This window comes from Oncorhynchus tshawytscha, linkage group LG10 (assembly GCF_018296145.1).
Source record: "Oncorhynchus tshawytscha isolate Ot180627B linkage group LG10, Otsh_v2.0, whole genome shotgun sequence".
NCBI lineage: Eukaryota > Metazoa > Chordata > Actinopteri > Salmoniformes > Salmonidae > Oncorhynchus > Oncorhynchus tshawytscha.
Window position 1 is genome coordinate 66,384,617 of NC_056438.1, and position 15,587 is coordinate 66,400,203.

Below are 15,587 nucleotides of genomic sequence, written 5' to 3' on the forward strand. Positions count from 1 at the left end.
CTGGTTTGTGGTCAGCACTACGGTCAGCACAGGTGTCAGTCACAAAAGGACAATGAATGCTGAATCCGTTAACGACAACTAACTTTTAACAAGTAGCAGGCTGGCCTTCTGCCAGGGGCCGCCTCTGTTCATCAACAGCACTGTCTGATAGTGGGAGACTTATTAAAGCCCAGGATCGCGGGCAGCAAGCGCAAAAATCTAAGAGCGGACATTAAAAGAAGTGTTCCCAATATAAAGCTTGTCATCTACGGGATGGAGCCCCCTGACAGCTCCGTGCAGAGCCCCGACCTCGTGTCCTTAGAATTAACGGTGGAAAACGTCGAAAAAGTAAGTTGTCAAACTCATACAGTGCGCGACAGAGAAGTGGTTCGTTTTATGCAGTAGGCTACCAACAATGACAGCTCTCATTAAGTCTGAAAGCAATTTGTTCATCTCAGTCAAGTCTTTCTAAATATCTTATCAGCATTGTGGTTTTATGCGTTGTGACAATGATATTTATTAGGCCTCCATATTATTTACCAAATAGCCCAAATAGGCTACACAGATGTAGGCCTATTGGTTGACAGTTGAAAAAATGCACAGACTAATTACAATGGAATTTTGACCTTTAACAAATAGGCTAAAGAATAGCTTTTGAATGAATATTTCACAATGGGCAGTTCATATGGAGTAAACTAGTTCAATGGGACATAGAGGGAAGGGGGCTGTTGTAATATGATATCAGTTACAAACATACTGTGCTAATTATAACCACCACCATGTGCTTGGGATTAGTTGCCATTAGCAACAGCACTCACTCATGCAGAGTTGGCCATCCTGTGTGCTTTGGAGGCTCCCCTCTTACATTCCTTATCAGTGGCAGGCATGCCTTCAAGGACACATTGTATGACAAGGACTCCGGTCACTTTTTAATTTCCCTCCCTATTGTAAATTAAATGAATTGAATTGGAAATGTCCTCTCCTCCCTCCTCTAGGCCCTCCAGCAACTGTACTATGACCCAGACATGGAGCATAAGAATGTGGCCCAGAAGTGGCTGACTCAGGCCCAGACCTCCCGTCAGGCCTGGCAGTTCTGCTGGCCTCTGCTCAGTCCAGACAAGGTCCGCTCCACAGCCCCATCCTACAAACTCCCCTGTACTTTCTACAGACTCTGTTGTGTAGTAATCATTCCTTTCCTGCTTGTATTTCACTCCATGACGACACTCATAATAACCCTGTAGAGCGCTATATTCTTGTTTTACTATTACACCATTGTCAAAACAGCTTCCTGAGATCCAGTTCTTTGGTGCCAGCACCCTTCACACCAAGATCTCCTGTCACTGGGCCGACCTCCCCACAGACCAACACCAGACACTGAGGATGCAGCTCCTTTCCCACATCTCCCACTTCTCCTCTGGGCCAAAGATGGTGCTGACCAGGCTGTGTGTGGCCCTGGCCTCCCTGGCCCTCCACACCATGCCCCAGGGTTGGCCCCGGGCTGTGGCTGACATGGTCAGGGTCTACCAGCCAGAGAAGGTTGGGGATCAGGGCGGAAGTCAGGGTGGGGTTGGTGGAGGAGGTGGGGCAGAGGAGGAAGTGAACGCCCACGCACACTGCCTGGCCCTGCTGGAGCTCCTCACCGTGCTGCCAGAAGAGTTCCAGAGCTGCAGGCTGCCCCAGGCCCGTCGTGCCCAGCTGAGAGAGGCCCTGGCTGGGGAGTGGACGGCGGTATGTCCCCTGCTGCGCCAGCTGCTCCAGAGACAGGAGGGCAACAGCCAGGTGAAGGAGCGGGCCCTACGGTGCTTGTCTAGCTGGGTGGGACTGGATGTTCCTCTGCATGGGGAGAGCGAGGGGCTGCTGCAGGACTGTTTTGCTGCTCTGTCAGACCCAGAGCTGTTTGACACTGCCGTGGAGACCATTGTCAGCTCTATATCCCAACCTGACTGCCAGAGGTGAGATAGACACACACACATTGACAGACAGGCAGACAAACACACACACACACACACATAGAGCACTTTGATAATGAGTTGTGTTGAGACGCATTGTATTGACTCAGCATACATTTGTGTGTGTGTGTGCGTGTGTTCAGATACACTGATGCTCTGGTGAACTTGATGCCCCTGGTGCTGGGTCTCCATGACCAGCTGAAAGCCGCAGCGAGGGACGGAGACATGGAGACCTCCCATGGCATCTGTCGCATCGCTGTTGCTCTGGGGGAAACACACTCCAGGTACACATACCTTTAGGTTAGGGCTTGGGCTATGTTACTAGATAGTTAGTTTGCTAACTATCTAACTAAAGTTTGCTGATACTTAGTTGAACATCTATGAACAGTCTGTGGTGTTAGTATTAAGTGATAACCAGTTTTCTTGGCTCATTATGGACCTGTTTCACCTCATCTCCCTGGGTGTGACTTTGTGGAACAGGACTCTTCTGGAACAGGTGGAACACTGGCAGGGATACCTGGCCCTAGTCAACATGATCCTGTTCTGTACTGGCATCCCCGGGCACTACCCAGTCAACGAGACCACCAGCTCCCTCACACTCACCTTCTGGTACACTCTGCAGGTATGTACCCTACACCCTAACCCCTACACCCTAATCCTGGACACTATCCAGTAAACAAGACCACCAGCTCCTTCACCTTTTGGTACACTCTGCAGGTATTGGTGAAGGGTTTGGGTTAGGGTTAGTGGTAAAACCTACAGTGCTGGAGAGGAAGTACCTCATCTGTACATTGTAGCATGGTCTCTTTCTGATGTATACTTCCTGTGGTTCCAGGATGACATCCTGTCATTTGAGGAGGACAAGCAGGTAGTCTACCTGCAGGTCTACAGACCAGTCTACTTCCAGCTGGTGGACGTTCTGCTCCACAAGGCCCACTTCCCCTCAGAGCAGGACTATACTTCCTGGTCCTCAGATGACAAGGAGCAGTTCAGGATCTACAGGTAAACAGGAAGTCTACTTCTACAGAAGGGATGGGAGTTGTAGTCCTTGGAGAAGCTCTTTGATTTTACATTATTTGACCCAAGATTTTGTTGTACGATGTATGTTATGCTTTATCTAACACTAGTTTCTAGTCAACAGATCTGTTGAATGTTTTTACCAAAGTATTTCATTTTGAATAGAGCAGAGTGCCCAGGGCACATTGTGATTATACTGCATGTGTGTTTTGTGTGGTAGAGTCGACATATCAGACACTCTGATGTATGTGTACGAGATCCTGGGGGCGGAGCTTCTCAGTAACCTCTATGATAGACTGGGCCGACTGCTGATGGACACGGAGAGACCGACAGCATGGCAGGTCAGTTCAACCACCAATTTACATAAATACAGTGATCACACAACGGGTCACACATACAAAGACACACTACCGTTCAAAGGTTTGGGGTCACTTAGAAATGTCCTTGTTTTTGAAAGAAAAGCAAAAAAAAATGTCCATTAAAATAATATCAAATTGATCAGAAATACAGTGTAGACATTGGTAATGTTGTAAATGACTATTGTAGCTGGAAACGGCTGATTTTGAATGGAATATCTACATAGACGTACAGAGGCCCATTATCAGCAACCATCACTCCTGTGTTCCAATGGCATGTTGTGTTAGCTAATCCAAGTTTATAATTTTAAAAGGCTAATTGATCATTAGAAAACCCTTTTGCAATTATGTTAGGACAGCTGAAAACTGTTGTTCTGATTAAAGAAGCAATAAAACTGGCCTTCTTTAGACTAGTTTGAGTATCTGGAGCATCAGCATTTGTGGGTATGATTACAGGCTCAAAATGGCCAGAAACAAATAACTTTCTTCTGTAACTCGTCAGTCTATTCTTGTTCTGAGAAATGAAGGCTATTCCAAGTTTTCAGCTACAATAGTCATTTACAACATTAAGAATGTCTGCACTGTATTTCTGATCAATTTGATCTTATTTTAATGGACAAAAACAAGGACATTTCTAAGTGACCCCAAACATTTGAACGGTAGTGTATGTATATATCCCAAAGCTATTTTGTCATGTTTCTTCCTGTGTGACTCTATCTCATCAAGCTACCTTCTCAGGAAAAAACTTCAAACTGTAACCAGTGCCTAAAACCTGGATCAGGTTGTCAGTCAACCTAGCAGTGTAGTTACAAACAGTACAGGAATTAAATCATCAAATCATCATGTATTGATCACATATTTACTAATGCTACAGATATTTGCTTTAAAGCAGTATCCAGATTCATAGTATGCAGTGATCACAATATAATAGCCATATCTAGGAAAACCAAAGTTCCAAAGTCTGGGCCTAATATATAAGAGGTCATACACAAAGTTTTGTAGTGATTCATATGTTGATGATGTAAAGAATATTTGCTGGTCTGTGGTGTGTAATGAGGAGCAACCAGACGCTGCACTTGACACATTTATGAAACTACTTATTCCAGTTACTAATAAGCATGCACCCATGAAGAAAATGACTGTAAAAGACTGTAAAAAATCCCCTTGGAGGAATTGATGGCAATGCCCAACTGATTGGCAAACGTACTACAAATTAAGAAATCATGTGACTAAACTAAATAAAAATAAACTACACTATGAAACAAATATAAATGATATAAAGAATGATAGTAAATAGCTTTGGGGCACCTAAAATGAAATTTTAGGGAATAAAGCCAACTCGGCTCCTTCATTCATTGAATCAGATGGCTCATTCATCACAAAGCCCGCTGATATTACAAACTACTTTATTGACTTTTTCATTGGCAAGATAAGCAAACTTAGGGATGGCATGCCAGCAACAAACCTTGACACTACACATCCAAGTTTATCGGACCAAATTATGAAAGACAAGAATTGTACTTCTGAAATCTGTGAAGTCAGTGTGGAAGCAGTGAAAAAATTATTGTTGTCTATCAACAATGACAAGCCACCGGGGTCTGGCAATCTGGATGGAAAATGACTGAGGATAATAGCAGAAGATATTGCCACTCCTATTTGACACATCTTCAATTTAAGACTACTACAGAGCGTGTACCCTCAGGCCTGGAGGGAAGCTAAAGTCATTCCGCTACCCAAGAATAGTAAAGCCCCCTTTACTGGCTCAAATAGCCGACCAATCAGCCTGTTACCAACCCTTAGTAAACTTCTGGAAAGAATTGTGTTTGACCAGATAAAATGCTATTTCACAGTAAACAAATTGATAACAGAATTTCAGCATACTTATAGGGAATGACACTCAACGAGCACAGCACTTACACAAATGACGGATGATTGGCTGAGAGAAATTGATGATAAAATTATTATGGGGGCTGTCTTGTTAGACTTCAGTGCAGCTTTTGACATTATCGATCATAGTCTGCTGCTGGAAAAATGTATGTGTTATGGCTTTACATCCCCTGCTATAATGTGGATAAAGAGTTACTTGTCTAACAGAACACAGAGGGTGTTCTTTAATGGAAGCCTCTCAAATATAATCCAGTTAGAATCAGGAATTCCCCAGGGTAGCGGTTTAGGCCTCTTGCTTTTTCAATTTTTACTAACAAAATGCCACTGACTTTGAGTAAAGCCAGAGTGTCTATGTATGCGGATGACTCAACACTATACACGTCAGCTACTACAGCGACTAAAATTACTGCAACACTCAACAAAGAGCTGCAGTAAGTTTCAGAGTGGGTGGCAAGGAATAAGTTAGCCCTAAATATTTTTAAAACTAAAAGCATTGTATTTGGAACAAAACACTTACAAAACACTAAACCTCAACTAAATCTTGTAATAGATCATGTGGAAATTGAGCAAGTTGAGATGACTAAACTGCTTGGAGTAACCCTATATTGTAAACTGTCATGGTCAAACCATATTCATGCAGTACAAGCTAAGATGAGGAGAAGTCTGTCCATAATAAAGCGTTGCTCTGCCTTAACAACACTATCAACAAGGCAGGTCCTACAGGCCCTAGTTTTGTCGCACCTTGACTACTGTTCAGTCGTGTGGTCAGGTGCCACAAAAAGTACTTAGGAAAATTGCAATTGGCTCAGTGCTGCCCCGTGGATGTACACAGAGAGCTAATATTAATAATATGCATGTCAATCTCTTCTGGCTGAAAGTGGAGGAGAGATTGACTTTATCACTACTTTTATTTATAAGATGCATGTTCAATACACCGAGCTCTCTGTCTAAACTACTGGCACACAGCTCGGACACCCATACATACCCCACAAAACATTCCACAAGAGGTCTCTTCACAGTCCCCAAGTCCAGAACAGACAATGGGAGGCACGTAGTAATAAACCCAGCAAAAATAGAAACGTCCTCTCACTGTCAACTGCGTTTATTTTGAGCAAACAGCAAACTTAACTTCTTGATGCACCCATCCCGTTAGCGGGATCATTTTCGTCAACATCCGCTGAATTGCAGAGCGCCAAATTCAAATTAAATTACTAAAAATATTAAATTTTCATGAAATCACAAGTGCAATATAGCAAAACACAGCTTAGCTTGTTGTTAATCCACCTGGCATGTCAGATTTCAGTAAAGCTTTTCGGCGAAAGCATACCAGGCGTTTATGTAAGGCCATCTCTCTCAGTAGACCTCAGTAGATCTCGCTCAATATTACAAACAGCTAGCAGCCAAGTAGATTGGTCACGAAAGTCAGTAAAGCAATATATTAAATTGCTTACCTTTAATGATCTTCGGATGTTTGCACTCACAAGACTCCCAGTTACACAATAAATGTTCCTGTTGTTCCATAAAGATTATTTTATATCCAAAATACCTCCATTTGGTTGGCGCGTTATGTTCAGAAATCCACAGGCTCGAGAGGTCACGACATCGCAGACGAAAATTCCAAATAGTATCCGTAAAGTTCGTAGAAACATGTAAAACGTTTTCTATAATCAATCCTCAGGTTGTTTTTACAATATATAATCGATTATATATCAACCGGGACTGTAGCTTCTTCAATAGGAGAGAGAGAGAAATGTCTGCTCCAAGCAGTTGCGCATGCAAAACGCTGCTGGCACCCAGCCATCCACTGACGCAATGTGATCTTTCTCGCTCATTTTTCAAAATAAAAGCCTGAAACTATGTCTAAAGACTGTTCACACCATGGGGTAGTCATAGGACAATGAATCTGGTTGATATCCCTTTAAATGGAGCGAAGGCAGGCAATGGAACAGAGAGCTTTCAGGAAAAACAGCACTTCCGGGTTGGATTTTCCTCAGGTTTTCGCCTGCAATATCAGTTCTGTTATACTCACAGACAATATTTTGACAGTTTTGGAAACTTTAGAGTTTTCTATCCTAATCTGACAATTATATGCATATTCTAGATTCTGGGCCTGAGAAATAGGCAGTTTAATTTGGGTACGTATTTCATCCAAACATCAAAATACTGCCCTCTACACTCAACAGGTTTAACGTAAATATTTGTATGACCATAACAAGACTCAACAACTGAGACATAAACTGAACAAGTTCCACAGACATGTGACTAACATACATGGAATAATGTGTCCCTGAACAAAGGGGGGTCAAAATCAAAAATAACAGTTAGTATCTGGTGTGGCCACCAGCTGCATTAAGTACTGCAGTGCATCTCCTCCTCATGGACTGCACCAGATTTGCCAGTTCTTGATGTGAGATGTTACCCCACTCTTCCACCAAGGCACCTGCAAGTTCCCTGACATTTCTGGGGGGAATGGCCCTAGCCCTCACCGATCCAACAGGTCCCAGACGTGCTCAATGGGATTGAGATCCGGGCTCTTCGCTGGCCATGGCAGAACACTGACATTCCTGTCTTGCAGGAAATCATGTACAGAACGAGCAGTATGGCTGGTGGCATTGTCATGCTGGAGGTTCATGTAAGGATGAGCCTGCAGGAAGGGTACCACATGAGGGAGGAGGATGTCTTCCCTGTAATGCACAGCGTTGAGATTGCCTGCAATGACAACAAGCTCAGTTCGATGATGCTGTGACGCACTGCCTCAGACCATGATGAGCCCTCCACCTCCAAATCGATCCTGCTCCAGAGTACAGGCCTCGGTGTAACGCTCATTCCTTCAACGATAAATGCCAATCCGACCATCAACCCTGGTGAGACAAAACTCATCAGTGAAGAGCACTTTTTGCCAGTCCTGTCTGGTCCAGCCTCGATGGGTTTGTGCCCATAGGCGACGTTGTTGCTGGTGATGTCTGGTGAGGACCTGCCTCACAACAGGCCTACAAGCCCTCAGTCCAGCCCCTCTCAGCCTATTGTGGACAGTCTGAGCACTGATGGAGGGATTGTGCGTTCCTGGTGTAACTCAAAATAAAAAAAAAATCAAATCAAGTTTATTTGTCACATACACATGGTTAGCAGATGTTAATGCGAGTGTAGCGAAATGCTTGTGCTTCTAGTTCCGACAATGCAGTAATAACCAACAAGTAATCTAACTAACAATTCCAAAACTACTGTCTTATGCACAGTGTAAGGGGATAAGAATATGTACATAGAGATATATGAATGAGTGATGGTACAGAGCAGCATAGGCAAGATACAGTAGATGGTATCAAGTACAGTATATACATATGAGATGAGTATGTAAACAAAGTGGCATAGTTAAAGTGGCTAGTGATACATGTAATTACATAAGGATGCAGTAGATGATATAGAGTACAGTATATACGTATACATATGAGATGAATAATGTAGGGTATGTAAACATTATATTAGGTAGCATTGTTTAAAGTGGCTAGTGATATATTTTACATCATTTCCCATCAATTCCCATTATTAAAATGGCTGGAGTTGAGTCAGTGTGTTGGCAGCGGCCACTCAGTGTGAGTAGTTGCTGTTTAACAGTCTGATGGCCTTGAGATAGAAGCTGTTTTTCAGTCTCTCGGTCCCAGCTTTGATGCACCTGTACTGACCTCGCCTTCTGGATGATAGCGGGGTGAACAGGCAGTGGCTCGGGTGGTTGTTGCCCTTGATGATCTTTATGGCCTTCCTGTAACATCGGGTGGTGTAGGTGTCCTGGAGGGCAGGTAGTTTGCCCCCGGTGATGCGTTGTGCAGACCTCACTACCCTCTGGAGAGCCTTACGGTTGTGGGCGGAGCAGTTGCCGTACCAGGCGGTGATACAGCCCGCCAGGATGCTCTCGATTGTGCATCTGTAGAAGTTTGTGAGTGCTTTTGGTGACAAGCCGAATTTCTTCAGCCTCCTGAGGTTGAAGAGGCGCTGCTGCGCCTTCTTCACGATGCTGTCTGTGTGAGTGGACCAATTCAGTTTGTCTGTGATGTGTATGCCGAGGACCTTAAAACTTACTACCCTCTCCACTACTGTTCCATCGATGTGGATAGGGGGGTGTTCCCTCTGCTGTTTCCTGAAGTCCACAATCATCTCCTTAGTTTTGTTGACGTTGAGTGTGAGGTTATTTTCCTGACACCACACTCCGAGGGCCCTCACCTCCTCCCTGTAGGCCGTCTCGTCGTTGTTGGTAATCAAGCCTACCACTGTTGTGTCGTCCGCAAACTTGATGATTGAGTTGGAGGCGTGCGTGGCCACGCAGTCATGGGTGAACAGGGAGTACAGGAGAGGGCTCAGAACGCACCCTTGTGGGGCCCCAGTGTTGAGGATCAGCGGGGTGGAGATGTTGTTGCCTACCCTCACCACCTGGTGGCGGCCCGTCAGGAAGTCCAGTACCCAGTTGCACAGGGCGGGGTTCGAGACCCAGGGTCTCGAGCTTGATGACGAGCTTGGAGGGTACTATGGTGTTAAATGCAGAGCTGTAGTCGATGAATAGCATTCTCACATAGGTATTCCTCTTGTCCAGATGGGTTAGGGCAGTGTGCAGTGTGGTTGAGATTGCATCGTCTGTGGACCTATTTGGGCGGTAAGCAAATTGGAGTGGGTCTAGGGTGTAAGGTAGGGTGGAGGTGATATGGTCCTTGACTAGTCTCTCAAAGCACTTCATGATGACGGAAGTGAGTGCTACGGGCGGTAGTCGTTTAGCTCAGTTACCTTAGCTTTCTTGGGAACAGGAACAATGGTGGCCCTCTTGAAGCATGTGGGAACAGCAGACTGGTATAGGGATCGATTGAATATGTCCGTAAACACACCAGCCAGCTGGTCTGCGCATGCTCTGAGGGCGCGGCTGGGGATGCCGTCTGGGCCTGCAGCCTTGCGAGGGTTAACACGTTTAAATGTTTTACTCACCTCGGCTGCAGTGAAGGAGAGGCCGCATGTTTTCGTTGCAGGCCGTGTCAGTGGCACTGTGTTGTCCTTAAAGCGGGCAAAAAGTTATTTAGTCTGCCTGGGAGCAAGACATCCTGGTCCGTGACTGGGCTGGTTTTCTTCTTGTAGTCCGTAATTGACTGTAGACCCTGCCACATACCTCTTGTGTCTGAGCCGTTGAATTGAGATTCTACTTTGTCTCTATACTGACGCTTAGCTTGTTTGATAGCCTTGCGGAGGGAATAACTGCACTGTTTGTATTCAGTCATGTTACCAGTCACCTTGCCCTGATTAAAAGCAGTGGTTCGCGCTTTCAGTTTCATGCGAATGCTGCCATCAATCCATGGTTTCTGGTTAGGGAATGTTTTAATTGTTGCTATGGGAACGACATCTTCAACGCACGTTCTAATGAACTCGCACACCGAATCAGCGTATTCGTCAATGTTGCTGTCTGACGCAATACGAAACATATCCCAGTCCACGTGATGGAAGCAGTCTTGGAGTGTGGAATCAGCTTGGTCGGACCAGCGTTGGACAGACCTCAGCGTGGGAGCTTCTTGTTTTAGCTTCTGTTTGTAGGCAGGGATCAGCAAAATGGAGTCGTGGTCAGCTTTTCCGAAAGGAGGGCGGGGCAGGGCCTTATATGCGTCGCGGAAGTTAGAGTAACAATGATCCAAGGTTTTTCCCGCCCTGGTTGCGCAGTCGATATGCTGATACAATTTAGGGAGTCTTGTTTTCAGATTAGCCTTGTTAAAATCCCCAGCTACAATGAATGCAGCCTCAGGATGTATGGATTCCAGTTTGCAAAGAGTCAAATAAAGTTTGTTCAGAGCCATCGATGTGTCTGCTTGGGGGGGAATATATACGGCTGTGATTATAATTGAAGAGAATTCTCTTGGTAGATAATGCGGTCTACATTTGATTGTGAGGAATTCTAAATCAGGTGAACAGAAGGATTTGAGTTCCTGCATGTTTCTGTCATCACACCACGTCTCATTAGCCATAAGGCATACGCCCCCGCCCCTCTTCTTACCAGAAAGTTGTTTGTTTCTGTCTGCGCGATGCGTGGAGAAACCCGCTGGCTGCACCGCCTCCGATAGCGTCTCTCCAGTGAGCCATGTTTCCGTGAAGCAAAGAACGTTACAGTCTCTGATGTCCCTCTGGAATGCTACCCTTGCTCGGATTTCATCAACCTTGTTGTCAAGAGACTGGACATTGGCGAGAAGAATGCTGGGGAGTGGTGCACGATGTGCCGTCTCCGGAGTCTGACCAGAAGACTGCCTCATTTCCCTCTTTTACGGAGTCGTTTTTTTGGGTCGCCGGCTGGGATCCATTCCGTTGTCCTGGTTGAAAGGCACAACACAGGATCCGCTTCGTGAAAGTCATATTCTTGGTCGTACTGATGGTGAGTTGACGCTGATCTTATATTCAGTAGTTCTTCTCGACTGTATGTAATGAAACCTAAGATGACCTGGGGTACTAATGTAAGAAATAACACGTAAAAAAACAAAAAACTGCATAGTTTCCTAGGAACGCGAAGCGAGGCGGCCATCTCTGTCGGCGCCATCGGGCAGTTGTTGTTGCCATCCTGTACCTGTCCCGCAGGTGTGATGTTCCGATCCTGTGCAGGTGTTGTTACATGTGGTCTGCCACTGCGAGGACGATCAGCTGTCCGTCCTGTCTCCCTGTAGCGCTGTCTTAGTACGGACATTGCAATATATTGCCCTGGTCACATCTGCAGTCCTCATGCCTCAGTGCAGCATGCCCAAGGTACGTTCACGCAGATGAGCAGGGACCCTGGGCATCTTTTTAGTGTTTTTCAGTGTCAGTAGAAAGGCCTCTTTAGTGTCCTAAGTTTTCATAACTGGTAGTGTCTTAACCTTTCTGAGATATTCGGGACAGTAGCGTCCCACCCCGCCAACAGCCAGTGAAAGTGCAGGGCACCAAATTCAAAACAACAAAAATCTCATAATTAAAATTCCTCAAGCATACGAGTATTTTACACCATTTTAAATATAAAATTCTCGTTAATCCAGCCACAGTGTATGATTTCTAGGTTACCACCAAGTCACAGAAAACCACCTACCTTTGATGATCTTCATCAGAATCCCAGTTCAATAAAGAATCCCAGTTCAATAAAGTTTATACCTTTCTTTGTTTGGTAAACAAATCCAAACAAAAAGTCCAAAAAATTATATTACAGGTGACATGTCAAAAATTTATGTTTTTAACATAAATCTTCAATAATGTTCCAACTGGAGAATTTCTTTATGTAGAAGCACATCACAAGCTCGTGCCTCTCTGCCAGACACCTGACACACTTCACAGTAGAAGCCTCAAACTCCCATATGGGCTTGGGAGAGATGAAGGTTGAAAGTCGTGCATCCTCTGATACACAACCCACCGCACTGCTTCGCATCCAACCCGGAAGTCAGCAGCACCAATGTGTCAGAGGAAACACTGTGCACCTGGCAACCTTGGTTAGCGCGCACTGTGCCCGCCCCGCCACAGGAGTCAATGGTGTGCGATGTGACAAGGATATCCCTACTGGCCAACCCCTCGCTAACCCGGACAACGCTAGGCCAATTGTGCGTCACCCCATGGACCTCCCGGTTACGGCCGGTTACGGCCGGTTACGGCAGAGCCTGGGCTCGAACCCAGGGTCTTTGGTGGCACAGCTGGCGCTGCAGTATGGTGCCCTTAGCCACTGCGCCACCCGGGAGGCCCCATATTGTAGCTTTTTATGGCTGAGTAGCAGGCAGTTTACTCTGGGCACCTTATTCATCCAAGCTACTCAATACTGCCCCCAGTCACCAAGAAGTTAACGACCGTTAAACAGGTGCGTGTTCATTAATTGTTTATGGTCCATTGAACAAGCATGGGAAACAGTGTTTAAAACCTTTACAATGAAGATCTGTGAAGTTATTTGGATTTTTACGAATTATCTTTGAAAGACAGAGACGTTTCTATTTTTGCTGAGTTTACATAGAGCCATGACTACATGGAACTCTATTCCACATCAAGTAACTGACGCAAGCAGTAAAAGTACAATTAGATTTAAAATACAGATAAAAAAACACCTTATGGAACATCTGGGACTGTGAAGCAATATAAATATAGGCACAGACACATGCATACACACACAATAACATACGTCCACTATACATACCCATGGATTTAGTACTGTAGATATGTGGTAGTGGTGTAGTAGGGGCCTGAGGGCACACAGTGTGTTGTGAAATCTGTGAATATATTGTAATGTTTTTAAAATGGTATAAATTGCCTTAATTTTGCTGGACCCCAGGAAGAGTAGCTTCTGCCTTGGCAGCAACTAATGAGGATCCATAATAAATACAAATCTCACTCTCTAGCTTCCTCTTTCTGGGACATGTTTTCTATTTTTCTTTTGTTTTTTTCCAGGACACTGAGGCCCTTCTCTTTGGCTTCCAGGCTATAGCAGAGACCATAGATGTCAACTACTCTGATGTCATCCCAGGCCTCATCGGTCTGATCCCACGGATCAGTATAAGCAACATTCAGCTAGCTGACACCGTCATGTACACTATAGGTGCTAGCCAACATCTTAATCCAATTGTATTATAGTTTTCTTTGCTACCTTTCTGTTTGTAGGAAAAAGAGGGAGGGCCAGAACAATCTCCTTTCCTGTCTTTCTCCCTTTCTCTATCTGTCTCTTTCCTTTATATCCCACCCCCTTTCTCTCGCTGTCTAGGTTCTCTAGCGGAGTGGCTGGCGGACCATCCGATGATGTTAGGCAATGTATTACCAATGGTGCTCCAGGGCTTGGTGAAGGCTGAGCTGTCCGTGTCCAGCGTGTCCACTCTGAAGAGAATTTGCAGAGAGTGTCGTCACGACCTCGCCCCTTACATCCATGACATCATGACCGTGTCACAGGTCTCTGTGACAATAAGATTCACAAAGCATGTGGTGATAGATGCAGTGTACTGTAGCTCAAAATGTGGTGCGTGGTAACTGTGCTGTCATTCAATGTTGCTTTGGTTCTTTTTTTACACTCATGTCAAGCATTCTCTTCCTTTCACAGGACGTACTGGTCAAAGATATCCACAAGGTCAGTATAAATTCTTGGTCTTTGAAAAAAATGATCACATTTTAGACTGTTGCTGCAGATTGTTTATTTTCTGTAAATATAGGGATGGAATTTAAAACTATATTTGTGAATCCATGTGTGTGCAGAGCAGCCAGTGCATGTGGCTGATGCAGGGCCTGGGCTTCCTACTCTCTGCCTTGCCAATGGAGGAGATCCTGGGCAGCCTGACCACCCTCCTCACCCCCCACATCCAGAGGCTAGACACCCTGGCACACCAGGAGGTAAGAACAAGGAAATGATGCTTATACAGTGCACTTGGTCTATGCAACCACCTAAAAGATACATGTGTTGAGCACAGACTTACAATACAGTAAAATACCATGTAAATAGGTTTCCTTACTGTGTGTCTCTTTCCTGCCTGTTTTATCCTCCCACCCACTCTTACTGTAACCTTTGCTCCCAATGTATCTCTGTATTCAGTTTGTCTGGATCTAACCATCTCCCTCTCCCTTTGTGTAGCCCAGCCCCACTGCCAAGCTGTCTATCATCCACATCCTGGGTATGCTGTCCAGTCTGTTCACTACGCTGGACATCAGCAGGCAGGACGAGGGGTCAGAGGGCACCACCCCAGCTCAGGCCAGGCCCAACCCAGTGAGTCTCCTCCCAACGCTGTCTTCCTCACTTTATTTTGCCTTCTCTCTATCGTTCTACACTCTCCCACCTTCTCTCATTCCCTGCCTCTCTCTTTCGCCCTCTCTGTCTCAGAACCTCTCTCACCACCCATAACTACTGTCATCCTGTTTACTTTGTCTGTGCTCTGTCAGGTGGTGGTGGTCTTACAGCAGGTCTTCACATTGATCCAGACCATCCTCAGCAAGTGGCTCAGTGACTCAGAAGTGGTGGAGGTAAGTAATGTATTCTATATGTACATGAGAATGTTGAAACATTTAAATGGGTCTGTATTTCTATCTGAATATGTACTGTACATAGTCATACTGTCCTTCATTAGCCTGGACTCCGAAGTGAATATTGCTCCATTTCATGATTGTTTAACTTCTGAAGCACTAGTGAAACGAAGTGATATTCAGACTGGATTACAGGCTAGATTCCCACTCTCTCACAGCATGTGTTCTTCCATAGGCAGTGTGTGGGGTGTTTGAGAGGTCCGTAAAGACCCTCCTCAATGACTTTGCTCCCATGGTACAACAGCTCAGTGAGATGCTGGGACAGATCTACAGCGCCTTCCCACAAGCCTCTGCTCTCGACCTCACACGCCAGGTGGGCCGAAACAGACCAACCATCCAAATCAGATTCAATGCTCGGGTCGGGGTGAATCCCATTTCAACTCAG

At 45.3% G+C, this 15,587-nt stretch overlaps 1 protein-coding gene across 2 annotated transcripts in view; it reads left to right on the top strand.

The window, feature by feature from the left end:
- Positions 1-15,587, top strand: part of LOC112260695 (importin-13) — a 21,597-nt gene continuing 6,010 nt past the window's right edge. For both annotated transcript variants that reach the window (XR_002955045.1, XM_024435991.2), the window contains exons 1-14: positions 1-327; positions 975-1,100; positions 1,264-1,931; positions 2,072-2,212; positions 2,409-2,550; positions 2,764-2,930; positions 3,166-3,286; positions 13,592-13,739; positions 13,902-14,083; positions 14,232-14,258; positions 14,384-14,518; positions 14,757-14,888; positions 15,062-15,142; positions 15,378-15,515. Coding sequence is in view for 1 of the 2 variants with exons in the window: in XM_024435991.2 (XP_024291759.1) it covers positions 253-327; positions 975-1,100; positions 1,264-1,931; positions 2,072-2,212; positions 2,409-2,550; positions 2,764-2,930; positions 3,166-3,286; positions 13,592-13,739; positions 13,902-14,083; positions 14,232-14,258; positions 14,384-14,518; positions 14,757-14,888; positions 15,062-15,142; positions 15,378-15,515 (2,283 nt within the window). In the remaining variant the exon portion in view is untranslated. The remainder of the gene's footprint in view (positions 328-974; positions 1,101-1,263; positions 1,932-2,071; positions 2,213-2,408; positions 2,551-2,763; positions 2,931-3,165; positions 3,287-13,591; positions 13,740-13,901; positions 14,084-14,231; positions 14,259-14,383; positions 14,519-14,756; positions 14,889-15,061; positions 15,143-15,377; positions 15,516-15,587) is intronic.